At 35.3% G+C, this 26,936-nt stretch overlaps 3 protein-coding genes, 1 long non-coding RNA gene and 1 pseudogene across 6 annotated transcripts; all 5 read left to right on the plus strand.

Moving 5' to 3' along the window:
• Nucleotides 1,822-2,218, plus strand: LOC109126919 (annotated as a pseudogene).
• On the plus strand, nucleotides 7,003-8,570 carry LOC104728769 (CBS domain-containing protein CBSX5-like). Its single transcript, XM_010447708.1, has 2 exons — nucleotides 7,003-7,413; nucleotides 7,505-8,570. The coding sequence occupies exons 1-2, from the start codon at nucleotides 7,070-7,072 to the stop codon at nucleotides 8,406-8,408; spliced, it is 1,248 nt and encodes a 415-aa protein (XP_010446010.1). The 5' UTR covers nucleotides 7,003-7,069; the 3' UTR covers nucleotides 8,409-8,570.
• On the plus strand, nucleotides 12,315-17,016 carry LOC104728776. 3 transcript variants are annotated; one of them, XR_758227.1, is made up of 6 exons: nucleotides 12,315-12,837; nucleotides 13,089-13,157; nucleotides 13,248-13,340; nucleotides 13,511-13,529; nucleotides 13,621-13,702; nucleotides 15,721-17,016. It is a non-coding gene; the product is annotated as an uncharacterized LOC104728776 (long non-coding RNA). The 3 variants fall into 3 exon arrangements; XR_758228.1 differs by lacking the exon at nucleotides 13,511-13,529; XR_758226.1 differs by having other exon boundaries at nucleotides 13,248-13,702.
• Nucleotides 18,378-22,389, plus strand: LOC104728790 (MLO-like protein 11). The gene is made up of 16 exons (XM_019235855.1): nucleotides 18,378-18,806; nucleotides 18,914-19,116; nucleotides 19,221-19,278; nucleotides 19,377-19,612; nucleotides 19,702-19,818; nucleotides 19,989-20,049; nucleotides 20,256-20,350; nucleotides 20,468-20,542; nucleotides 20,646-20,731; nucleotides 20,838-20,887; nucleotides 21,007-21,047; nucleotides 21,135-21,305; nucleotides 21,400-21,435; nucleotides 21,531-21,598; nucleotides 21,700-21,760; nucleotides 21,840-22,389. Exons 3-16 carry the CDS (start codon nucleotides 19,248-19,250, stop codon nucleotides 22,260-22,262), a joined length of 1,551 nt encoding a protein of 516 aa, XP_019091400.1. The 5' UTR covers nucleotides 18,378-18,806; nucleotides 18,914-19,116; nucleotides 19,221-19,247; the 3' UTR covers nucleotides 22,263-22,389.
• LOC104728800 (non-canonical poly(A) RNA polymerase PAPD5) lies at nucleotides 22,627-26,114 on the plus strand. The gene is made up of 13 exons (XM_010447733.2): nucleotides 22,627-23,099; nucleotides 23,291-23,403; nucleotides 23,494-23,550; nucleotides 23,741-23,836; nucleotides 23,920-23,990; nucleotides 24,283-24,325; nucleotides 24,468-24,548; nucleotides 24,648-24,707; nucleotides 24,793-24,843; nucleotides 24,930-25,027; nucleotides 25,131-25,179; nucleotides 25,281-25,325; nucleotides 25,418-26,114. Exons 1-13 carry the CDS (start codon nucleotides 22,703-22,705, stop codon nucleotides 25,880-25,882), a joined length of 1,626 nt encoding a protein of 541 aa, XP_010446035.1. The 5' UTR covers nucleotides 22,627-22,702; the 3' UTR covers nucleotides 25,883-26,114.

Consider the following 26,936-nt stretch of genomic DNA (forward strand, 5'->3'; position numbering starts at 1 on the left):
AAATAGGCGTATGCCGCTAAAATGCAGAGAAGACACGGTATTCTTTAGTAAAAGGCGAAAGAATAGTTCGCTTTGTCTTCACTGCACGGCTCCGTGAATCTATAAATTCAGCTCGTAGGTCTTTATTTATACTATAGTTATCTCACTGTTTCTGAGTTTTAAGACCGATGTGGGATCTGAGATGTCCACTAGGTAAGTAAAAACATCTATCATGGGTCTTTTTCAGCAGAATATGGGCCGTCGCTTGTTTATATGTAAAGCCCATCAACAATTTATTGATCTGTGACGTAGGAGAAAGCAACTAAACAAAAGATATAGAGAGGCGGGTTCCTTAAACCGGAGATTTCATCTAAGTCTAAACCGGAGAGTTCAACAAATTATGCTATGGAATGAATTGTCAATATGGAGCAATGTTGAAGTAACCAAAGACGTACAAAATGTAAGTTGATCTCGTCCCACCACATTGACCTTAATTTATAAAACAAGCCATAGATTATACTCTGCTAACAGTAATCAATGGTTCTTTACTTTATTGTTTTGACGTATTTTGACATATTCATCAGCTCTTTAACTTTATTGTTTCTCATCGACCCACGGAACTATTTTAGGGGAGCTTTAAAGTTAAAAGTCACCAAAAATACTCTTAACATGATCACATCCGTTAAAATGTATGTAAATATATAAACATTAATTGAAAATCCCCTTTTTAACAAAAGGGAAATAATAAATGATTACAAATGGTGACAAATAGGTTATAGATAGGATATAGATTAATCCATATATTAATATTAATGAAAGGGAAATAAATAACATAGTTTTGTAGTTTTTAATAAATAGTTACAAATAGGTTATAAATAGGTTATAGATTAATCCATATATTAATATTAATAGTTACACCTAAATATTTGGGATATACCAAATTGATAATTGATATATTAATGGTAACAAATAAAATCATGGATATTCCAAACTGTATTTTTGGAAGATTTTAGTCATATATCACGTTGTTTCCAAAGATCTTTAAACACAATATTACAAATTTATTTTCTACATATTTTATCGATAGACCACAACGTTAACCAAAGATAGATTACGAAATTGATATATTTATTGGTTACAAGTTAAGTAGTGGGTTATAAGATAGATTACGAAATAAAATTTAACCAGTGTTATAGCACGGGTACTTATCTAGAATCATTAACAATATAAAACTTACAAAATATATGTTTTTTTTCAAACCTTCATATTTAGCATATGATTTTATTGCATAATGTTTTATCCAAAAAAAACTTTCAAAAAAAAATAACATAAATTATATTTTATATAAAATATATAATATAAATAAAATGAATTTCAACCCGTGCTCAAGTACGGGTCTTAATCTAGTTACTAATATATTTGAGTTCATTGCTAAAACTTAAACATCACCAACTTAATGTTATTTCTATATCGTTAAGTGTAACAGTTCGTTCAATGTTTTTATTTGAAAGGTTGTGAAAAAATTGTAACAACAGATGACTTTATAAACTGTAACTCTTCCTATAAACTTATTGTATTCAATAATGTTACGCTATAAATAGTGTTATATTCTGATACACCAAACAATCTTCTTTTCTCTATATAACAAAAAGCAAGAGAAAAGAAAAAACAGAGAACATAGCCACCGTAATCCAAAGTACTCGTGACTCCTCGATTTCCTACCATTCCTGGTTCTCCAATTGATCTCACAAAATATTGGTCATCGCTCTTCAACATTCAAGGTTGCAATATCGAAATCTTAAAATCTGCTTTAACCGGTAAGTTTATAAACGTTGGACCAACATGCTGCAAGGCGTTTACGGAAGTGGATGCAAAATGTTGGCCAAAAATGTTTCCATTAATCCAGTATTCCCTCCTCTTCTCAAGGATGTTTGCTTTCGCATCAGCGCAGCAGCACCCGCTCACACGACACCACAATTCCCGGTTATCCCTGGCTCTTCGGTGGATCTAACAAAATGCTTGTCATCACTTGTCAACGTTGAAGGTTGCGTAACTGAAATCTACAAATCAGTTTTCACAAGAAAGTTTGGTAATGTTGGACCATTGTGTTGCAAGGCGCCGCTTTCGGATGTAGATTCAAAGTGTTGGCCACAAATCTTTCCGCTAAATCCGTTCTTCCCTCCTCTTCTCAAAAAATGAATGTTCTCGCATCAATACAGCCGATACTACACACAAGTGAAGTAGCTATCGAGACCATAATTCACAATATAAGGCTTTAGGCCTTTTATAAGCTTATAGTTTTAACTATTCAAGAATTTTCCCAATTCCAAAAAAATGATGGTTGGTTGCTTTGTTCTAGGTTTTCAATTCGACAATAATATAGAAATTCAAGTCTTATGACTTAATCTCACAGCTTTCATTTATTATTTAAAACTCTTATAAGGCTTCTTTTATGTTTCTTACACATAGCAGAAGACTGTCTCAGATGAGAGTCTGAAACAACAAGTGTTGGTAACAAACACCTCTGCTTTTTTTCCGACCACTACTGTATAATTTTTAAAACTGAAGATTTGATGGAGGGTTTATTTGTAAACAAACCCTTTCCAAAAATATGCGTATGCCGCTTAGCACAGAGAAGACACGGTATTCTTTAGTAAAAGGCGAAAGAATAGTTCGCTTTGTCTTCACTGCACGGCTCCGTGAGTCTTTAAAACCAGCTCTTCCGTCTTTATTTATACTACAGTTTACTTACAGTTCCCGAGTCTTGAGACCGATGTGGGATACTATAGCAAATTAGTAAGCAACTAGTTATTTGATGGGATGATCTGGGCTTTAAAGCCCGTTCGGACTAAACCCAATAATATTTTTTATGTATCAGCCATGTCGACCGGAGCTATAATGAGAGGAATGAATTCCATTCCCATGTTCGATATGCTCGTATCGTAATCATCCCTGGTTTACAGATCGATCTTACACAATGTTTGTCATCGCTCGTCAGCACTGAAGGTTGCATAAAAGAAATCTACAAATCAGTTTTCACAGGAAAGTTTGATAATGTTGGACCAATGTGCTGGAAGACGTTTTCGGCTATGGATGCGAAATGTTGGCCAAACCATATTTCCGCTAAATCCGTTCTTCCCTCATCTTAAAAGTGAATGTTCTCGCATCAATGGAGCTGCTCCAACTCACAAGTGAAGTAGCTATAAGAATTAACCGCGCGCTAAAAAAAACTTAAAATTTGGGTTATTATAGCTTTTACGTCCAATTCCAATCAGTCATGGAAAATATTCACGAGTATGGTTGTTATCATTGTTAGTAACGTTAAATTCAAGTTGCTAGCATGATCTTTACAACTTTGGTATCTAATATTCAAACTATTTATTCTTTAAATAAGTATTACAGTTTCAAGTGTCAGTGGCTAAAAATCAAACACTGAATGAACTACAAAAGAAATTTCGCGATATGAAAAATTCTCTACCTCTCTTGGTCATTTCGTCGAGCAGCTTATGTTCATTNGTGATCCGAGAGTGTTCATTATTTAGACACGCAGAAAAAGGAACCTGTCAGACCGCCGTGCGACCACCCCGACAAGGTAGAACCGAGCCGAGTAACGATCCTCTACAGCACCGGATACGTCCAAGGACAGATCGTGGCCGTTAATCACGCTCTGATCGCACGGTCATGGTTCATCAACCAGGGTTAAGGGCCTGTCTCCTTAGAAATCAAGGAAACAGAGGTACGAGCCTATAGAACAGATCCTGTTCAAGTAAGGTCGTGACCAACGTTGCTCTCTCAACGTTATATATACAACAGCTATGTTTCCTAGGCGAGCGATGTGGGATGTTTGTACTCTTGTAAATTGTAATGTGAGTTGAGTTCCCTTGTAATAGTAGGTGATACGGGCCAAAGCCCACTTGTTTATTTGTAAAACCCATTCCCAACTTATTTGCTTTAAACCGGACGGTACATCTAAACCGACTTTGATTGTGAATTTTGTGATCATGTGTTTACGAGTAAAAAAGCATTCTGTTATTTCTATGTTCACTATAATACATTTTTGTTAGCCTAAGAACTTTCGTCAGTTACACATATTCTTTTCTTGTTGAATGAACAAAATTATCTTCCATATTAATCGCAGTAATCGGTATAGCAGTTGATGGAAGGCCATTGTTATTATAACATCACTAACAAGTCTAACATGATGTAACTTAATTATCTTTTCAACGATATAGCTTCTCAAAAAATCACAACTTAGAGATGGCTAAAAGAATTATATATTAGTCTTTATCTATTAAAAAAATTTAGTCAATTTTGTTTGTTTTCTTTGAAATTTAATTTTTAGTCAATGTTTAAATTTATACAATTCATTAGTTTTCTGTGATTTTCTCATGATGGAGAATACATATTAAAAGAAAATTCCGATATTATGTCTGTTTTAGTAGTAAAGGCCTAGACGACACAGAGTGTGACATAGAAATTTGGTTCTATGTGCAATTTGCAACAGAAAAAAATTATTACATACATTTAGTGTTAGAATAATTACGCATGCTCAAAACAAATAGGAATACTGTTACTGACCTACAAATTTTAAATAACTTGCAAGTAGCAAATACAACACAAAACGAGATGTTGCAAAGCTTGGCCAACTTGTTCAATGACGTACGTCGTTTTAAGGTTTTGAACAAGAAAATGTGTTTATTTTCTTTCTCCTTTACTTCAAACGACATGACGAGACAAAAGTTGGTATCAGTTATGGAATGTATTCCTACAAACTTGTTTTGGAAGTCCTATATGCCAATTAGTTAAGCTTTTTGTTTTTACATCTTTTTGGCTTGACAATGATAAGATTGGGACTAATCATTTTTAACTTATAATCTGGTTGTTTTATTATCAGGATTTTCGGTAATTAACAAAAACTTGAGAAGAAATAAAGTGAACGTTGAGAACATTTGATGAAAGAGCATGAGAAACGTTGAAGCACATAAGACAAATTAGTCCAACACGGTGACAGCATGTTGGAGTAAAAGTAAAATTTAAAATTCAAAAGTGGCATTAATCAATTATTAAAAGCGACAAAAGTTTATCACTTTTGCATTTTTTAACCAAATATCACAATTACACAAGTCTGTTATATATACATTTCATGGGTATCAACCAATAAGATGGATCAGGGAAAACATATACTTATAAGATTTATCACAGATATCTTTCGTTATCGTACCAATCAAAAAGTAAATATAATTCATTATCTCCTATGTAAACATAACTATCGAGTATGGAAATTAATATCTTCTTACAAGTTGTTGGATCACACCTATCAACAAACCATAGGTCATTTATATTTTTTTTTTAATAGAAACGTTGGGGTCATATATATCTCTTATGCCTTCGTTATTCATTTAGCTTTGCCCCTCAACGGATTTAGAATGAGTTGATGAGAATCATACTTGGTTTCCCTGAATTTATATGAGCTGGTTTCGTATAAACATATATCACTACATGAGAGTTCTGTCTTCTAACTAATCCATGCATGTTTAAAATGTTGCCGATGTGAAGATTTGTTTACTAGAAACTATTTGGAATAAATCAGTCAATGAAAAAGTTAGAGCTCGAATCTTCGTTTAATGAACATGAGTGTGAAAATGAGAATATACTTAAATTAATAAAGTAGTTGTATATTAATTAGAGTTAGGAGGAGACTTGACGAAAATTGAATGTCTCTTCGAGTTCTAGGCCTAGGATATGTTATCTCTTCGAACTTTGCATTTTCTAGAGTCACCTGGCTACTAGCGCATCATATGTGTATGACCATGATCCCTCCTGAAACGAAACTCCCATCTTAGATTTGTAGATTTTACATTGAACCGCCCTTAATTACCTGAGTTTATATGAATGAGTCAAGCTCTGATTTGGAGTCTAGCTGGGTCGATCGAACTCAAGTTTTGGCCATTCCAACATAAACAAATGTCATGATGCACACGTAGATTCATATATCAAGTTTAAACTTTAAAGATACAATAAAGCAAATATATATAATATGAAAACAGTAGCAGTTACGAATATACGTCGCTACTGTGCAATATATCCTTCTACGTACGTTAAAATACTCGACGTCAATTAGTCTTGGTTAATATCATTATCAATATATAGCATCAACTTTTCCTTCTATCTATATATATATTTTTTTTCATATATAATCAATTAGTATTGTCGTTATTAGATTAAATATTTTTGAACTTTTGGCCAACCCCTTTCCCTTTGTTCATTTTATAACCAAGGATATATATATATATATATATATATGTTCTTTAAATAATTTTAAACAATGATGTTATTTTAAAAAAAAATTCTGAAATTTGACTCTGTACAATGAAATGTACATATTAAACATTGAAATTTGTTTTATTGAAAAAAATGCAGAATGAACAAACATTAAGAACAGATATTCATCTGCTATAATGTAAATGGAAAATGTAATATATTCTATTATAACTTATATTCATCTTTTGATTTCATTCATTTCAAACTTACCTTATTTTTTTTCCTCAAATTCATTTTAAACTTACCATTTAGATATATGACCTATGGGAGAAGGCCACAACCAAAAACAAAAGAAGAAACTAACACCATTGTATTAAAAAAACATTTTTTTTTCTTTGAAAAATACATTAAAAATCTAGCAATATCAGTAGTTGAGTAATATATATAAGATATGGTTTCATTGTTGAACTAATCTTGAATTGAATGAATATGCAAAAATAGTAATATATAACAATTTTAAAAATAAAATGTTCTTACTCACCATTTGTACATCAAAATTAAATTCGAAACATTATAGTAAAACTGAAAACACAATCTACCTGTAATTAACACAACAGACAAAAAAAATCAAAAAGGTAAAAAAAAAAAGAATCTATCTGTACACAACTATAAGACCAAGTAGTTTTGTGTGAATGTGTACTTTTTAACACCGTACCTATCTCTCTTCTTCTTTATAACTAACTACTCTCCGCCTTCCTCTGTTCTCTCTCTCTCTTCATCTTTCTCCTTCACATTCTCTACAAAAACAAATCTCCTAATCTTTTCTTTTATGGCATTAACTCTTTTCTCTCACGAGGTATCTGATCTCTGTATCGGTAAGCCACCATTACGGTGTCTCTCCGTCGCTACAGCCACCGTAGCTGACGCCATCGCCGCACTCAAATCCTCTGACGAACCGTTCCTCACCGTCTGGAGCTGTAACCACGATGATGAGAAAACAGATGGTAAAAACAAGTGCGAGTGTTTGGGTAAGATCTGTATGGCTGATGTAATCTGTTACTTATCAAAATTCGACAACAATGTTTTGTCTCTTTCCTCTGCTTTCGACGCATCTGTCTCTGTTCTTATCCCCAAATCTCGTTCCCTCGTCGTCCATGTTCATTCTTCTTGCAAGTAAGGGGACAAATCTATACATTGTGTTCTGTTTTTTTATCATTCGTAGAGATTAAAAATTTAATCTTTTTATGTTCTTGATGTTTTCAAGATTGATCGAAGCTATTGATCTGATCATACAAGGAGCACAGAATCTGATTGTTCCGATTCAGACAAGATCATCAATCACGAAGAGAAGACAACAACAAAAGCTTCTGATTAACCGAAACGTTGTCGTTTCACTCTCCGCCACAACCGCAACAACGCACAAGAACGGCCTACAATTCTGCTGGATCACACAAGAAGACATAATCCGATTCCTTCTCGATTCCATTAGTGTCTTCTCTCCGTTACCGTCTCTTCCTATCTCCGATCTCGGTGTTATCAACAGTACACAACACACTATTCTCGCCGTTGATTATTACTCCTCCGCCGCTTCCGCTGTCTCCGCCGTCTCTCGTGCAATCTTGGACAATGTCTCTGTTGCAGTGGTTGATAAAGGTTGTGATCAAGAAGAAGATTCACGTATGGCTTTGATAGGTGAGATTTCGCCTATGACGTTAGCTTGCTGCGATGAAACCGCAGCGGCAGCGGTTGCTACACTCTCGGCGGGAGACTTAATGACGTATATCGACGGTAGTGGTCCACCGGAGAGTCTTGTTGGAGTTGTTAGGAATCGTTTGGAAGATAAAGGGATGGTTGGATTGATCTCACTCATTGACTCATTGTCGTCGTTTTCGGGGTCTTCTTCGGATGACGAGTCGTCTCCGGCGGGGAGAATGAGAACGTCGTCGTCGTATGGGAGGTCGGTGAGTAGCGCGGCGAGGATGGCTAGGAAGTCGGTGGCGATAGTGTGTAATCGGAAGAGTTCGTTGATGGCAGTGATGATACAAGCTATTGCTCATAGAGTGAGTTATGTGTGGGTGGTTGATGAAGATGGTTGTTTGATTGGTATGGTTACTTTTGTTGATATTTTCAAACTTTTTAGGGAATTTTTGGATGGTGATAACTCGTAAGTATTATTTTGATTTTTTTTTTTGGTTAGAAATTACTGAAACTTAGCAACAAGTATTGTTGTTTTTAAATAAGATTATTCTTATGGTGGAATATGCCATAAGACAAAAGATCTTGTAAAAAAATTTCGGTTTTTATATACTTTTATGATTTTTAGTTTTTTACATTGTTGATCTTCAGACCTATGATGACCATTTCAGTTCGTTTTTCATGAATTGGATTGCATACAACAAAGAAGTAACACATCCGAAATTTGTTAGACTAGTTCAAGACCTTGTGTTTAAATTATGTATATATTTTAGGTTGTAGAGTTGTACAGTTTGAATCAGTAAAAATGTAATATAGGTTACTTAGTTAGAGCACGTATATTTGCTGCAATTATGGGTTTCACGTCTAAAACCCTCAAGAAACCATAACTTGATGAGCCTCACGTCTAAATCGAATTACTCAAAATCCATTGTTGTTATAGCGTGTCCAAAAACTTTGTAACAGTGACATATTGAAACAAAAGTAGCAGATGTTGGTGGAAGAAAATGAAAGATTGATTCTATGTAATTACACACACTCCACTTGACTATCTAGTACACAATTTTAAAATATGGCCCTGAGATTTGGGCCAGTCAATGATAAAATTGTACAGCTTGCAGCTAATAACGCTGTTGGTCAAATACCACGTGGTATTATAATTAAAACTGTCCATTTCGTTTGGTATACATGTTTTTAAATGTGTGTCTCGTGTGTCTTCGTCTCGTTGTGAGTGTGAAAGCCACAAAAAAAAAGAGTGAACGTTGTTAGAATAATTAAAAGCCGTCTGAAGATTTTACATATTGTGACAGCAATGTATACATGGCGATGTGCATGCATCTTAGGGTTAAGACAAACCGAAAAGCATGACTTAGCTAGGTAATGTGGATGAATTATATGATATATATGATGGCATATTCGATAAAAATCCTTTGGTGTTCAATATGAGAACGATGCATAAGTAGTTGGCTTGATTGACTTTTCTAAGCGTAAGTAATAATTAAGGTCGAATATAATGATTTTGTGTTGGAACAATGCATAGTTTTTCTAAGATGTCATTTTCAGGATTTTGTTTGCATGATCAATGTTCTTACTTCTTACACTTGCCAAAAAAAAAAAAAAATGTATAGTAAAAACACTAATTTTTGTTTACTATTGACGGTGAATTATTTCTAGATTCATGCCAACTTTTTCATAAACTTAATTATATGTTTCCTGCGACGACTAACCGTAGTATTTTTTCTTTCTTAAGTTCAATTAAATTCTTTTGGAAGTTGGTATATTTGTGGCAAATTTTTAATTAACAGGGAAAGCCTACAATGGTTAATCTAATATAAATAAAATCACAAAGATTTCTTTTGTGTTTGCATATCTATATTGTAAAAGACATTTGAAAGCAAAAACATACAAATAAGTCGCTTCTAACTTCTATACTCTAATAAGTTATGTAAGTGTAATAGGAAGGAATGGTTAGATTCCTACAATCTTCGTAAATATGAGGGGGTAAGTCAAAAGACAAAAGACTGGGAACAGAAAAACGAAAAGATTCGGCAACTATGTTGATGAATACAAAAGAAAAAAAACTCTCTCCTCTCTCAAAAACCCTAGCTCTTCAAACCCGTGCCGCCTGAAGTTCGTTAGCCTCTCCGCCGTCCGGGACTTCGCCGGTGGTGTGAGAGGGCGCTGCTTTTTTCTGTTTTTCTTCTTTTCCTTCCAGTTGTAGTAGTGGGGATCTCGATCTCTACCTCTCTGGTTAGCTTGAGGAGATGTCATTTGTCGATGGCTGTGTCGTGAGGATGCGGCGGTTGGCAAGACGAAGTGAGATCTCGGCTCGCTTTCCTCTCCGGGAGAATGGTGGTGTTTTGAAGCAACTCTGGGCAACCTTCTCTGCAGTTTCAAGGTTCAGATCTAGGCTTTAGGTCTCGTCCCCTTGCTTCTCTCACCTTCTGCCGGAGGATCTAGCTGACCGGAGCTTTAATGGTGGAGTCGGGGTTTTGTTTTACCGGTTGTTTGGTGAGGTTTCCTTAGCCGTCGGTGCCTGAGAAAGCCGGCGTTTCTCGGGAGCTTCGTCAACCCTCTGGATTCAGTCCGGCCAAGAAGCGGGGCAACAAGGCAAACGATGTGGTCAATCCAAAAATGCACCGGGAGGTGAAGCTATGCTAATCTGTGCTCCAATTCTTATATTTAGATGTTTAGCATTCTGGTTGTGTTATGGTTAGTTCAGAGGAGCCTATGTTCTTGCTAGTTTTGCTTCGCATCTCTTGGTCAGGTCAGTCGGACATTATGTTCGTTTTTGGCTTAGGACCGGAACAATGAAAGCCAGAGAAACCAAGTTCTTCTGATATTGCGCCTCTAGGTGTTGATGCTATTGGAACAAGCTCTACTTGCAGATCATAAGGTTCTAATAGCTTGGGTTTTATCTGTTCTTCAGTATAGGATTTGGACTTTTTCTGTGTTGGTAGTTGTTTTCGTGTCATAGGGTTTATTTAGGGGTTTAAGAGATGATTTCACATCGAGTCGTGGTGTGTTATTTATCTCGTTGTGGTTAAAAAATGCAATGATTCTCGGTTAGGTAGCGTTGGATCCGCTAGTGTTCCAGGGTTATACTTGATCAATCATTGCATTTGTTTTGGTCCAGATCTTTAGAGGTGAATGTAATGTGCCTTTGATTTGGTTGTATCATGTTGGATAATGAAAAGTTGATGTTGAGCAAAAAAAAAAAAAAAAAAAAATTAACATGAGTGTATGGGAAGGAAATCANTGTTTCGGAAACTTTGGCTTGGAGGACATTGTTTCTCTTGTCATATGCTTACACAATCTTAGACATACGAAGTCGTGGAAACAAATATCACGAAACATTATATGTATAAATGTTGAAATGTGGTCATTCTCATCTATATATGCAATTTTGGCTTCTTTTATAGTATGATGAATTTTAGGACATGTTTGGGTTACCTAAAAGTTGAATCAACAAGGACGCGCTTTCTGTATTGCAGACCTCATGATAACTATATTCTTTTTGTTTTGAAGCATAGCAAAATCCCAAAGTGAAATATTATGTACTTAAGTTAAACCCCTTTTGTTTTAGTAACGAATTTTTATGTGGTCCTTGTACCACTGTTGGTTGATTCAAACACAAGACTAACTATTTTGAGTTCCGAAAAACAAATGCTGTCTTTGATTTGTTTGTTAATTCAAAACAGGAAGAGAGAACAAACAATGTTGTTTCGACTCATGTTTCAAACGATGTGTATTGAACCCTTTTTCGTAATGTACAATAGTGACGGATTCCAGCCTTAATCTAAAACGACAACTTTGTATTTGGTGTTACACTTAAACCGAAATCAAAGAGAACAAATTACCAATATACATTTAGTCGTTTCTTAACAACGACTCCACTCGCATGTCGCACACGTGAGTTCAATGACAATTTAATTTTAATTTTAACCGAAGCTTCCAGTGTAGCCGGGAGTGTCTTTAAGCAAGCTCAATACTAAATTTATAGTCAAATTCCTCATCATTTGAAACCCTCTCATTCTGTCAGTATCTCTATTCACTTGAGTAAGTTCTTGTGTTGTCTGACGTAGGCACAAAAAAAAAAAATTGTATAACTTGTTTTTAATTTCCCAAAATATAACATGTTTACACCATAGATACAAACCCAACTAGAGGTACCTCCGCCACCGTTTAGAAAATCTGTTGGAGCAATCCCATTGCACAACTTCTGGGATGTCTCTGATTTTTTTAGTAATATAAACAGAAAAGAAAAAAAATTTTAATTCTAATTTTTGAAAGACATAGGTTTCTGCGGCGATTCGACACGTGTATTGTTTATATTGGTTAAGTTTTGTTTTGTTGTTTTTTATTATTTAGTTTTATCTTTTCTTCGTTTTCTTCTTTCTCTCGACAATATCGAAACGAGAGAAACACAAAATCACGACAATAGCTCTCGCATCGTCGTCTTCTTCTTCCAATCGATTCGATCTCGCCTCGTCGTCGTTTTCTAAACCGATCTCGCCTCGTCGTCTTCTAAATCGATTCGATGCAAGTCTTCGATTGGGTTTGTGATTTGGTTTCTCGATCGGGTTGTATCGTTTGTGTTTGGGACGAACCATCAAACAAAATCGAGCGGCGCCATGGTAGTCTCTAGAAGAACTCTCTTCTTCAGTTTAGATGGGAAGCCCTAACGACAAAGCCGTCGCCGAGACGGATCTTACAACTGATTCCATCGGAGAGACACGAAAGGACGATTGCGGCGGAGAAGATTTGCCTCTTCTTATTCTTCCTCCTCCTCCTGGTCAATTCGAAGAAGGAGAGAGAGTCTTCACAGGTGGCGAAGCTGAGATTTTTGGCTATGAGCTTCCACATGAAGTTTGACTCACATTTCCTCCTCGCATGATATATGCGGTATGTTTTTACATATTCAACTTCAAAATTCATCTTGTGGGTTAGATTAAAAATCTAAGCTTTAGGTAATGACTAATGAATGAAGGTATAAGTTGATTACATAGAAAAAGTTATACAGTTGAAGTGGGTTCTTGAGTTGAGTTGGTTATATAAAAATTTATAATTTTGACCTTTGAATCATCTTAATATATCTGTGCTTTATATATGATGGTCACATATCACTGATACAAAAAACGTTACTCACTTTTCAGGTTTTTACATGGTATGGTGCAACAATAGAAACCGATGGCATCACAGAAAATGAATATACATCATGTGAGGTAAGGTTTTGGTGTCTATCCCACTCTTAGTTTATTTATTATATCAAGAGAAGTAAACTGTGTTGTTTACTAGAAATATCTCTATTCTAGACACCGATGATGAGCTATCTTAGAGTGCACAACTCTCTACAAGTAGAAAGACATCGTTCTACTTCCTCAACAAGAGATTTTCTACCTTCACAGGTACTTTTTCCTTAACATAGTCATGATCTCTGGTATGTATATTCTTTTTTTTAAGTAGTAACGTGTTCAATTGATTTAAGTTTGAAAGACTTTCTTGATTTAACCATTTAGTGTCTATCTTTGAATTTGTTGTATTGATTATCTAACATTATTGCCGTTTATGAATCTAGATTTCTATGGGTGTTTGAGGTATGAATAACTTATGATACTATTGATTTTTTACATTACAATGTTTGTCTCTGTGATAATAATAGTTTCTCCCTATTATCTTTTGTTGCAGAACATAGTTTACTTGTTTTTTGAGTATGCTTGCTAGAGGTGAGCTTTGCAAGTACTTCAGCGATCACTGCTTCTCAAAGAAGGTAAGGTTAAAAAGCTTTTTTAAACTAGAATCTGATTGATTGTTGACATTGAAAAGGTAGTCTTGTTTGTAGAATAAAAAGGTAGTCTTGTTTTTTAAAGTAGAATCCGATTGATTTCTTGCTTGGTAGTTAAGCACTTAGTAAATGTTTGGTAGTTGTAACACTTAAACACTAAAAACATTTGTAGAAATAAAAAAGGTAGTCTTGTAGAATAAAAACAGTTGTAACACTTAAACTAGAAGGTAGTCTTGTTTGTAGAATAAAAAGGTCTTGATTTTTTGTATGTTGTCAATGCTTGGTAGTTAAGAACTTAGTAAATGCTTGGTAGTTGTAACACTTAAACACTAAACTCTTCCTTAAAACTTTACAATAAACCCAACTACCAAACTCTTCCTTCTCCTTCAACGCTTAAATGGTCTCCTTCAATTTGCTATTTATGTCGCTTCTATGGTCTCCTTCAATAACCACAAAAGCTTTACAATAAACCCAACTACCAATTCTTCTTCTCTCCATCTTTCATAGAGTTTAGGGTATGAATTCTTTTTCTCTAAACTTTACAGACCTCTTGACTAGCCAAGTTGGGGTGAATAATCCAGAATCTCTTCCATCTTCACCTATTCAAATAAGCTCATCACCTATCCCTCAGTTTAGTACACAATTTAGTGATGTCAACGAGGTAGCTGAAAACTCTAGGGAAGCTAGAATCCGATGGACTGCCCAGGAAGATGTTGTCTTGATCAGTGGTTGGTTAAACATTAGCAAAGATCCAGTCATGAGCAATGGGCAAAAGGGTGGTTCCTTTTGGGAGCGTATTGCACACTACTATGGAACGAGTGAAGCAGTAGCGGGTAAACCAAAGAGAGGGGCCAGTCAATGTAAGCAGAGGTGGAAAAAAATAAATGAGACTGTCAACAAGTTTGTAGGATGTTACAACCAAGCTTCGAGTCAGAGGACCAGTGGCCAGTCAGAAGATGATGTTCTCCAAATGGCAAATGATTTGTACGTCAATGATCAGAAAATGAAGTTCTCTCTAGAGCATGCTTGGAGGCTTCTTCGTCATGAGCAGAAGTGGTGTTCTTCGAATGCTTTGAGAGGACCTGAAAACACCAAACAAACAAAGCTTGATGTGAGTGGCACATATTCCTTCAGTTCAAATACAACTTCTCGTCTTGAGGAAGAAGCTATTGAACGCCCTCCAGGTGTTAAGGCATCCAAAAGCAAAGCAAAGAACAATGGTGGTGGTATAGAAACTGAGGGTAATTCTCTACAAAAGTTAGAGAAGGCGTGGGAGATCAGAGAGAGAGAAATAGCTGCGAGAGAACGAATTTCTAAGCAATGACTTCTAGCGAGTCTAGTCAACAAAACTGATCTGTCCGAGGCTGAAATCAATCTGAGAAAGAAGCTAATTGATGAGATGTTAGGATAGTTGGTTATTAGTTGTTTTGTGTTTTGTTAAAGTTTGAGTCTTGTGTTTTGTTAAAGTTTGAGTCTTGTGTTTTGTTAAAGTTTGAGTCTTGTGTTATGTATCGTTGATGAATCGACTAAATCAATGCTTGTGTTATGTATCGTTTTAATCATTGTTAAGTGGTTCTGTTCTTTTATCAATGCTAAGAGGTTCTGCTCTTGTATCGTGTTAATCATTGTTAAGTGGTTCTGTTCTATTATCAATGCTAAGTGGTTCTGCTCTTGTATCGTTTTAATCAATTTTAAGTGGTTCTGTTCTTTTATCAATGCTAAGTGGTTCTGCTCTTGTTTTGTTTTAATCAATGTTAAGTGGTTCTGCTCTTGTATTGTTTTAATCATTGTTAAGTGGTTCTATTCTTTTATCAATGCTAAGTGGTTCTGCTCTTGTTTCGTTTTAATCAATGTTAAGTGGTTCTGCTCTTGTATCGTTTTAATCATTGTTAAGTGGTTATGTTCTTTTAGCAATGCTAAGTGGTTCTACTCTTGTTTTATTTTCTTGAGTTTTGTTTGTTGATAGGTTCTTATCTCATGTGTTGTTTGCTTATCCTCGGCAGGTTTACGTTCCAATCATACCCGTGAACCTTGTGATCTCACGTCGGCACAAGAGAACAAAAGTCTCTGGTATGTCGTTCTGCTCTTGCCGTGAACCTTCAACATCTCGTCGGCACAAGAGAACAAAAGTCTCTGGTCTTGGTTCTGATCTTCCCGTGACTTTCTCCTTGTGATCTCAAGTCGGCACAACGCACGTGAACAACAAGAGAACAACGCCCGTGAACTTTTTTGTGTTTTTCTTTCCCCACTTGATGTTCAGTAAACTTGTATATATAGCAAACGAGAATCATATTCAGTCTCTTGTAACTCTCTTAAACGATAATCGGCTACTTCCCAACTCTCTTGTAAACTCATATTCAGTCTGCTTTATTCACTCTTCCCAACTATCTTGTAAACTCATATTCAGTTTTAAATATTTTCTCCATCCCAACTCTCTCTTAAAAAATCTCTCATTTCTTATTATCATGTCTTCACCAGATTTAGATGATGAGTATGATGAATTTTTTGATGAACATTTTGGCAATCTATTCTAAGATTGCCTAAATGATTATGGCAATGATCAACAACCAACTACTTCAAGGCGGCCTAGAGCTTATATTGATAGACAACACGAAGAAGGGCATATTCAATTATGGAATGATTATTTTAGCGAAAATGCTACGTTCTCTACTAGTAGTTTCCGTCGTCGTTTTCGAATGAACAAATCATTGTTCATTCGTATTGTTGATGCTACGGGAAGGTTGGGTCTGTCTGGATTACAAAAGTGTACTGCAGCCATTCGTATTTTGGCATATGGGTGTGCATCTGATGCGGTTGACGAATAACTCCGCCTCGCAGATAGCACCGCAATGCAATGCTTGGAAAATTTTGTGGAGGGAATTATATATTTGTTTCAAGATATGTACCTAAGAAGACCTACATCAGAGGATCTCCAACGATTACTCAATTTAGGAGAGGACCGCGGATTTCCCAGGATGATCGGAAGCATTGATTGTATGCATTGGGAATGGAAGAATTGTCCAACAGCTTGGAAAGGACAGTATTCTCGTGGATCTAGAAAACCTACAATCGTTTTAGAGGCTGTGGCATCGCAAGATCTCTGGATTTGGCATGCATTTTTTGGTCCTCCAGGTACTTTAAATGATATCAATGTTCTTGACCGTTCACCAGTTTTTGATGACATCTTAGAAGGTCGAGCTCCGAGAGTAGATTACTTTGTCAAGGGACGACATTACAATATGGCTTACTACCTCACTGATGGTATATATCCGAGATGGGCAACATTCATCCAATCAATTTCACTTCCACAAGACCCGAAAGCATCATTATTTGCAAGGTGTCAAGAAGCTGCCCGAAAAGATGTTGAACATGCTTTTGGAGTCTTGCAAGCTCGTTTTGCGATTGTTAAAAATCCTGCACTTTTTTTGGATAAGGCAAAAATAGGAAAGATAATGCGAGCATGTATCATATTGCACAATATGATTGTAGAAGATGAACGAGATGGATACAACCTGTACAATACAGCATAATTCCATCAACGAGAAGGAAGCCGGACTTCACATGTCGATTTAACATATTCTACAGATAGGATTAACAATCTCGACGAAGTGATGGGCGATTGGAATCAAGTTCGTGATACAAAACAATATCGATGGCTTAAAGCTGATTTGGTTGAACATATCTGGCAAAAATTTGGCACAACTCGATATTAGACCGATGCTAATTATGTTATTCATAATGCTTTCATATGTTTCTATCATTATATGTTTTTTTTATTGTAATCAGTTTTAAGTTTGTGGTTTTTTTAGGATTGTAATATATGTTTTAAAGTTTTTTTAATGTAATATATTTGTTTTTTTTTTAATAAATGTATTCTACTACTAGTTTTTATTTTCTTAATATTGCATAAATTATATAACTAACATTTATGATATTATAAAATATACTTTAAATATTTTTTTAATAAAAAAAGTTAGACACCAAAAAATAACTAATGGGAGGACAAAAGTTAAAAAAAAAAATGTCAAGAAATTTGTATTATCTTTAATATTATTAAAAGATATAGACACTTTGAGTATGTGCATTGGGTTTGCTCTTAAATCAACAAGATGATTAGGAAAAGAAAACTATAATAATCTTGTTTTGTGTGCATGCATGATATGATGCATACACACACTGGCACACGCACAGGTATGGCTTAAATCTTGAAAATGTAAAGACTAATGTGGAGCCATCCTCGGAATCTCTTGCGGATTCTCGCTTTTTCTCTCGTTAAAAAAAAAAAAAGAATTCGCATGTTGTGTTGTGGTCACACACTCACTCGTTCGTCGTCTATAAAAGGGGTTACATCATTCTTTTTTTTTTGTTAATAATACTATTCTTAACATTAACACCCTTTAACATTAACATTAACACCCTTTAACGAATTAACAAAATAGTAGTAGTGGGAGTTTCAAAGACCTCTCTCATACTCCCAATGCATTTAATTACATTTAGGTAAGCTTCCAGCTAAGTATCTTAAAAGAGCTGGGATACTACTAGACAGCTTTATTTAATCGTGTCATTATTTTGTTAATCAACTTTTTTTTTAAACGATACTATCGAGTTTCGAGTTAAAATAAAATTGTTATATGTACAAAACAAATAACGAAAGCGAGAGAGTATCAGATCATGTGCCTAAGTTTATCATCTGTCGAATCTTCCTTCTCTCTTCCCTTTTCCTTTTCATTTTTTCTTGTCAAACATTAATGATTATTTTTAGTTTGGTCGGCTCAAAAAAAAAAAATCAGAAAAAAGTATATTTCAGTTTGCACAGAACCATGTCTGCACATGAAGAAGTTATGAACTAAAAGTGAGAGACCAGAAAGAACAATCTTTAGATTTCTACAGTTCTTTGATTTCTCAAAGACTACGACTTTGTATCTTCTCTCTCTCTCAACCCCAGTTTCTCCGGTGATCGGCTCCGGTGGATTTAAAGTCCTAAGCTTTTTCCAAATATTTTGGAGTCTACCAAATCTTTACAAAAAAAGTTTCTGGCCTTTCCGATTGGTAGAGTCTTCACCAAGAACAGCTCGATGGGTTTTTAAAGGTTAGATTTTTAAACTTGTAACAATCAAAGAGTTTGATTTTGTTATTGAAGTTTCCCTCAAATTTTAAAAATTTTCTGCGTTTGTGCAAATTCCTGTTGAATTTTAGGTAGAGAGAGAGAGAGGAACTTGTTTTGTTTGTGTGTGAAAGAATCAGATAAGAAAATGGGAGAAGGAGAAGAAAATGGTAACGAAGCAGATTCAAATGAGAGATCTTTGGCATTGTCGCCTACTTGGTCTGTTGCTATTGTGTTGACTGTCTTCGTTGTTGTTTCTTTGATCGTTGAGCGCTCCATTTATCGTCTCAGCTCTGTGAGTAAACTAAAGCCTCGTCCTTTTTTTTTGTGATTTTGATCTTCTCCTGAGTCATTTTTATCAGCAGCTTTCTTACTCTTGTGTTTTTTTATTTGTCATAGTGATTGAGGAAGACAAAGAGGAAACCTATGTTTGCTGCATTAGAGAAGATGAAAGAAGGTTTTGCTGTTATATACCAAAAACTTAAATGGTCCATTTGTTTGGTTTCCTAAATGTTTACTGTGTTCTGAAATGGTTTTTGTTTTTGTTATTGACAGAGTTGATGCTGCTTGGGTTTATATCACTTGTTCTAACAGCTACCTCTAGTACAATAGCCAACATTTGTGTTCCTTCAAGTTTCTACAATGACAGATTTGTTCCGTGTACACGATCTGAGATCCAAGAGGAGCTTGAAAGCGGTTCAACTGTCAAGCGGAATCTCTTAACAAAATCCCTCTTTTTCAACATGTTTAGGAGAAGGTTGGGTGTCATTAAACAGACTACTTGCAGCGAGGTTCAAACTTGAAATGACTGAAATGTGTTTACCATTAACATTATTAGAATCTGTTTGGTCAGAGACTTAACTAAATTCATATCTCGCAGGGGCATGAGCCGTTTGTTTCATATGAAGGCCTTGAACAGTTGCATCGTTTCATCTTTATAATGGCAGTTACACATGTCACTTACAGCTGCTTGACCATGATTCTTGCAATTGTCAAGGTAGTTTCTTGTTTTTTTTCAGCTGAAGTTCTCTTTCAAATCTTATCCACAAATACTTTTATAAGAAATTTCAGTGCATTAGGTGTTTGATAGTGTGCTTTCTTCTCTGTTTTGAATTGGGAAGAACCTCTCTTATTAACAGTTTTGATTGGCCTGCATTCTCTATCCAGATTCATAGTTGGAGGATCTGGGAAGATGTAGCTCGTATGGATCGACACGATTGCTTAACTGGTGAGTCATGTTCCATAATAGAACATGTGCACAGATGAAGTGGATGTTATTAGTCATTCACAGTGGTATAATTGTAATGTTGTAACAAGTTTCTTTAGCATTATGATGAGTTTTCTGCTCATGGATGTGGTCTAAGACTTTGATTATTCCATAAAAGTCCATCTCTCAAAGTGGAAAAGGATTGAGTATTTGAGTGTTTGTGGCAGCTGTGGTACGGGAGAAAATATTCCGAAGGCAAACAACTTTTGTCCAGTATCATTCCTCAGCTCCTGTAGCCAAGAATAGATTGCTTATATGGGTGGTAAGTGTTTTTTTAGCTCCTTTAGTTTTCTTTTACCTTTTTGGAAATCATGGAGTAGACATTGTATGAATAGTTGGTTCCAATATATACTAATATGTCTTTGTTATGTGCTTGCAGACATGTTTCTTCAGACAATTCGGTCGTTCTGTTGTTCGTTCTGACTATCTTACTCTCCGCAAGGGATTCATTGTGGTGGGTGATATACTCTATGCCATGATCAACGTTTGCTGTTTCAAACTCTCGTTTTTTAACTACTTATAATTGGTTCTGTTTCCTTTTCTTGTTTTATGAGCAGAATCACCACCTCACATTAAAGTACGATTTTCACAGCTATATGATCCGTTCTATGGAAGAAGAGTTCCAAAAGATTGTTGGTGTAAGGTGAGCTAACCTTAGCCTGTAGAAACATTATTTGCTATATCCAATATGAATGAATGAATGCATTAGTCATTGACTGAACAACTTATCCTTCATTGATCTTCTGTAGTGGGCCGCTTTGGGGGTTCGTAGTTGCTTTCATGCTCTTTAACATAAAAGGTATGATCACTAAACCAAAAGACAGATGACAGATGATCATTCTTGTTTCCTTTAGTTCAATTGTGAGAAATCTTCACATCATAAGATTTACTTTTAAACTTTGCCTCTTGTTACTGCAGGATCGAATCTCTATTTCTGGATAGCAACCATTCCTGTTACTGTAAGAACTACATTTTTCACCATTTCTGCTTTCTTGTATCATGTTAGTAAACATTATAGTTTAGTAAAATTTTGTTCATTTTATCAGCTTGTTCTTCTGGTTGGTGCTAAGTTGCAACACGTAATAGCAACTTTGGCATTGGAGAATGCTGGTTTAACTGAATATCCTTCAGGAGTGAAGCTGAGACCTCGTGATGAACTTTTCTGGTTCAATAAACCAGAGCTACTCTTGTCCCTAATCCACTTCATTCTGTTCCAGGTTTGCATAAACCTTTACTGACTTACCTTTGCACCGAACCAATTACTCGGTCTTGGTAAAAACTAACAGCTACATTGCTTTCCATTTCCAACAGAACTCTTTTGAACTGGCTTCGTTCTTCTGGTTCTGGGTATAACACTTGACCACATATTCGATATATACTTTTTGCAGACTTTAGATTTTGGTTTGATAATTACAGTACATTTGTTCTTGATATCTCTCCAGTGGCAGTTTGGGTACAGCTCTTGCTTCCTCAAGAATCATTACCTCGTTTACTTCAGACTTCTTTTAGGGTAATTGAAACCTTCTTTTTTTTTTATCCCAATTGAGCCTCAAGACTGTTTGTGCATTTCTGCCTTATAGTGTAATCTTATTTCATTTCCTATATTTGTAGGTTTGCTGGACAGTTTCTTTGCAGTTACAGCACACTACCACTTTATGCACTAGTCACTCAGGTTGGTGTTGTTTCGACTTTTGAAAGCTTCCGTAAACTTCTTTAGACATATAATGGGAAATATTGTTTTTGATTTGCAGATGGGAACAAACTATAAAGCAGCTTTGATACCTCAAAGGATAAGAGAGACGATTCGAGGTTGGGGGAAAGCAACCAGAAAGAAAAGAAGGCACGGTATATATGGCGATGATTCGACTGTTAGAACAGAAACAAGCACGGTTGCATCTATCGAAGAATATGATCATCAAGTTCTTGATGTTACTGAAACTTCTCTACAACAACAACAACAACAACAACAACAACAAGGTACTGAACTCGAGATGCAACCAATCCAACCACGTAGTGATTGTGTTGTACCTAATGAAACTTCAAGTAGAGTTGGAACACCTCTTCTTCGACCTTGGCTCTCCATTTCTTCACCAACGAACACAGAATTGAGATCAGAACCTATAGAACCACCACTCTCGAGATCGTCTTCATTGCCAGTGAGAAGAGAGTCATGAGATGATATACTACATTTTTAGTTGGATATATTATAAGTTCGTAGGATTAATTTCATTAGACAACGATGAACATGTACTCTTGTAGTACATAGATGTAATAATTAAAAAAAAAATATTAACATTTACATTTGGAAAGTGTAAAACTCTATAATAGCAATTTCTTCATATTTTGATAACAAAAATAAAAATAAAACAATATTCTTCATATATTTTGATACAAATTTTTTAAAAAACACCAAAATTAATTTAAATTTTAGAAAGCATTTTATACATTTCTAAAAAAAAAATATTTTTTTAATAAGAAAATTATTTTTTATTTTTCTAAATGAATTAATTTACTCTTTTGATTCCGACATAAGTTTAAGGTTTTGTAGCATCATCTCCCCGGCGGCTTCGAAACCCTAAAAACCCCCAAAAGTTTAGCTTCCCGTCAATCTCCAATGGAGGAGTCTCCTGCTTCTAAGACGGAAGCTCAAGCTTTCGTATACGATACTCTTACACCTCTCTGTTTCTCAAATTCGAATCTATCTCCTCCGCCGCCAGTTCATGACGAATCTCACCAATACTCTGTTTTCCGCAAAGAGATTTCAGATTTCAAAGACGACACAGCGCCGGTTGAATCAGCTACGATTGATTTCTTCTCACTGGACGTTGATGCAGGGAGTAATGATAACGACGTCGAGCCTGTGACCCCTGTGGTGGTGGCGGCGGCGTCGTTGTCGAAGAAGAAGAGTAAAAAGAGGAAGAAAGATGAAGAAACAGAGCAACCTAGATTGGAGAGTAACTGGTTTAGTGAGAATAGCTTTTCTAAGATCCCAATGCTTCAGTTGCATAAAGGTAATGAAGCTCAATATCATTCAAAAGTTTGGATCTTTTGCTAAAATGTGGCTATTAAATTTAGGTTCTTGTTAGTTCGATTGCTTTGTTGAAAGTGAGAAGCTTTGATTGGTGTTTGATTTCCTTTTTGGTGTTGTTGCATCGTTACAAAGAAGCTCGTTGAGAAAGCTTTGATTCTTGATTTGTTGCAGAAATAGTAGATTTCTGTGATTTTCTGTTACCAACACAAGCAGAGAAAGCTGAGCGTGATGAGGCAGTGGCGAGTGTGTCAAGTGTTATTAAGTATATCTGGCCGAGTTGCAAGGTACAAATTTTCGAAACTTCAATCTCTCTTTGAGCATTGTTTGATTTCAACAACTGCAATCTCTAATCTTTTGCTTATTCTCTGTTGCAGGTTGAGGTTTTTGGGTCATACAGGACAGGATTGTATCTTCCAACAAGTGATATTGATGTAAGTGTTTAAACACCACTTTTGTTTGATTGACTATGTGGTGTACATAATTAACAAGAATACCTTATCTCCACATCCATCTGGAGCTATTATAATACTGTTTTGATACTTAGACGTTAGTTACTGTATAGATTAGTGTTTGAAAAGATCTTCATGTCTAAATCTTCATCCCTTTTTGCTGTATATATAGGTGGTGATTTTGGAATCAGGTCTCACAAATCCACAGCTAGGTTTACGCGCACTCTCCAGGGCATTGTCACAAAGGGGAATTGCAAAGAATATCATGGTATTTTGACTTTTTATTGTTACTATTATATGGCAGTATCTCAGAGTAATCATGTCGTGTAATTAGCTCTCTAATTGTTTCAGGTAATTGCTAAGGCTCGTGTACCAATTATCAAGTTCGTTGAGAAGAAAAGCAACATTTCATTTGATCTAAGGTTTTTTATCTTCCCATTTGCCCCTACTAGCTTCACTTTTAGTTTCAGTCCGCGTTTTTCTTAAATAGATTGTAAGCAAAACACTAGTTGAATTCGTAGCAATTCATGGAGGAACTTTGAACTTTATGCTACTATGTATCTTCAACAAAAGCTATACGGTCCTTGGTTGATTAGAAAGCCTTGTAATATCAGCAGATATATGATTTATGGTCTATGCACAAAAATGACTTTTTTTTTTGTGTGAATAGAGTATATGATTTAGCTAGTATTAAGTATGTCACTGGCTTTGCAGTTTTGATATGGAGAATGGACCAAAGGCGGCTGAGTTTATACAGGTTTGTGATAAACTGATAGTACATTTTGTTGTCCCAGATAGTTCGCATGAACTTTGGGATTCTTCAGCTGAATAATACTCTTTAGTAGCCTATCATGTTGATCTATGTAACCTTACGACACAAGTTTCGGATTGTTTTGTAGGATGCAGTATCAAAGTTGCCCCCTCTACGGCCATTATGTCTAATTCTGAAAGTATTTCTACAGCAGAGAGAACTTAACGAGGTCTGGACATAATAGTCTGCTTTTAAAAAAAAAAAAATATATGTCTTCCTTCTTCACCATACCAAACATTTAAAAATTCTCTTTAATGTTTTTGTTCAGGTGTACAGTGGTGGAATTGGCTCATATGCACTTCTTGCAATGCTCATTTCATTTCTCAAGGTAAAAGTGGTTACTTGGATTTCTCATTTAGAATTAACATATCTAAATTGGACATTCCTTATCCTTTGTTCTTCTATGAAAACAGTACCTCAAGGATGGTCGAAGCGCACCTGAGCATAACTTGGGAGTTCTATTGGTATGCTTTTGTCATTGTGACTTAAAGCTTTAAAATTGCATGGCTTCATATGTTGGCTAAAAATTTATCCTTTTTCCTTAATGTAGGTAAAATTCTTTGATTTTTACGGGCGTAAGTTAAACACCGCAGATGTTGGTGTATCTTGCAAAAAGGGAGGATCTTTCTTTTCTAAGAGCAACAAAGGGTAAGTAAACGAACTGACATTGGAGGTTTTAATTACATACTTCTCGTCTACCTCTACTTTTCGTGTTTGTTAACATTCTTTATTTTCGTCTTTGTCTCTCCAGTTTCCTGAACTTGGGCCGGCCAGGGCTCATCTCTATAGAGGATCCACAGGTTAGCTTCGAACTCTTCTGGTTTTGTAAAAACGAGGAACTTAGAATGCATGTGAACAAAAGATTAACTTGGTTCTATTTTTGTTACTGTTGTATAATCAGACACCAGATAATGACATTGGGAAGAACTCATTCAACTACTTTCAGGTTCTATTCACTTCTCTAGTTTATCAACATTAGTACATTATTTTCAAGATGGATGTTTATATACTCATTAGAGAGTGCTTCTTTATATACAGATTCGGTCAGCCTTTGGAATGGCCTTATCTACTTTGACAAACGCAAAAGCGATCCTAGCGTTAGGACCAAACCGAAGCATCCTCGGCACAATAATCAGACCAGATCGGATCCTGTCAGAGCGCAAAGGAGGGAAGAATGGAGACGTTACTTTCAGCAGCTTGCTTCCCGGAGCAGGAGAGCCATTGCCTACTGATGGAAAAAGCAATGGCGGGCTTTTCTGCAATTGGGAGCTCGAAGAAGATGAAGAAGGTTCGTTCCCAAGAGGGAGTACTGCAAACGGGGACATTACTCCGATAGTAGAGACTCCTGGTAAGAGATCGAAAGAGTCTTCTGGAAAGAAGAAGAAGAAGAGTAAGAGTAAGAAGGAGGTAGATGAAGAGGAAGAAGAAGAAGAAGAAGAAACGAGTTCAAAGAAGAAAAGACGATGGAAGAAGAACATAGTTGGATACAGATGGAAGTACTGAGATGTTACTTTTTAGTTGGTTGAATTTGGAACCAGAAAGAAAGGTTCTATTATGGATGGACACACAGAGACTATGAGTGTAAATTATAATTTGGTAAAACAGTTCTTTATGCTGTTTGTAACAAATTAAAAGAATTTACCATCAGTTTTGAGTAGCTTTTAATTTTTTTTTTAAAAAGAGAATGTAATGGAACAAATTTAGACATTTAGTAATCAATTTTAAATTAAAAATATTTGTCTGGTTTGTTTATCTTTTATTTCGGATTTTATAAATATATGTACAAAAGTCTGTTTTAATGATATAATTTGATTAATTTTCTGGTTTCTTTAATAAGCTATGCTTAGAAAATTAAAGTATAATTTTATAAATATATGTACAAAAGTCTGTTTTAATGATATAATTTGATTAATTTTCTGGTTTCTTTAATAAGCTATGCTTAGAAAATTAAAGTATAATTTTGAAGCACGGTATCATTGAAAATTGAAAGGAGAATAAGCGACCGAACGCTTTCATGAGACCGACCAGTGATAGACTCAATAGACGATATGTGTATTGATTGGTGTATATATATGATCATGTTCAAGAGTTAAATGTCTGTTATACAAAGTTTAGTGTTTGACCGAGAGGGTAATGCATGTGTGGGATTATGAAGTATTTTAGCACATCAAGATAGTGCATGTGATGATCCAAATTGTAATTAAAGCTTGATCAGCTGTATTTAGAGTTTGGTATACATGGTGTTCAAATTTCATTTTTTTTTGTTGGATTTATATGTAGATTTATAAAGGATCAATTTGATCATTGCAAAATTTAGACTTTAATTTCTATTTTGTTCTTTAGATTTTAAAATTATTGGCAATGACGGGTACAACTATGTTTAATCACATTACTTTGGCCTTAGTTTTTTCTACTTTGGCTATAATTTCTATTCTTTTGCTTATTTTTTAATTATGTTTTACTTATATTTTGCTTATTTTTAATCATGTTTTATTTATATTTTGCTTATTTTTGTGTTAACTGTCTTGCTCTTTTTTTTTTTTTTTTTTTTTTTTTT

This window comes from Camelina sativa, chromosome 2 (assembly GCF_000633955.1).
Source record: "Camelina sativa cultivar DH55 chromosome 2, Cs, whole genome shotgun sequence".
NCBI lineage: Eukaryota > Viridiplantae > Streptophyta > Magnoliopsida > Brassicales > Brassicaceae > Camelina > Camelina sativa.

Coding starts and splice junctions, on each gene's coding strand:
- LOC104728769 (XM_010447708.1), top strand. CDS start 7,070: ATGGCATTAACTCTTTTCTCTCACGAGGTATCTGATCTCTGTATCGGT. Junction 7,414..7,504: donor CATGTTCATTCTTCTTGCAA/GTAAGGGGACAA, acceptor GATGTTTTCAAG/ATTGATCGAAGCTATTGATC.
- LOC104728800 (XM_010447733.2), top strand. CDS start 22,703: ATGGAGGAGTCTCCTGCTTCTAAGACGGAAGCTCAAGCTTTCGTATAC. Junction 23,404..23,493: donor ATATCTGGCCGAGTTGCAAG/GTACAAATTTTC, acceptor TCTCTGTTGCAG/GTTGAGGTTTTTGGGTCATA. Junction 23,837..23,919: donor GAATTGCAAAGAATATCATG/GTATTTTGACTT, acceptor TAATTGTTTCAG/GTAATTGCTAAGGCTCGTGT.
- LOC104728790 (XM_019235855.1), top strand. CDS start 19,248: ATGTTTGCTGCATTAGAGAAGATGAAAGAAG. Junction 19,279..19,376: donor ATTAGAGAAGATGAAAGAAG/GTTTTGCTGTTA, acceptor TGTTATTGACAG/AGTTGATGCTGCTTGGGTTT. Junction 20,888..21,006: donor CATGCTCTTTAACATAAAAG/GTATGATCACTA, acceptor TTGTTACTGCAG/GATCGAATCTCTATTTCTGG.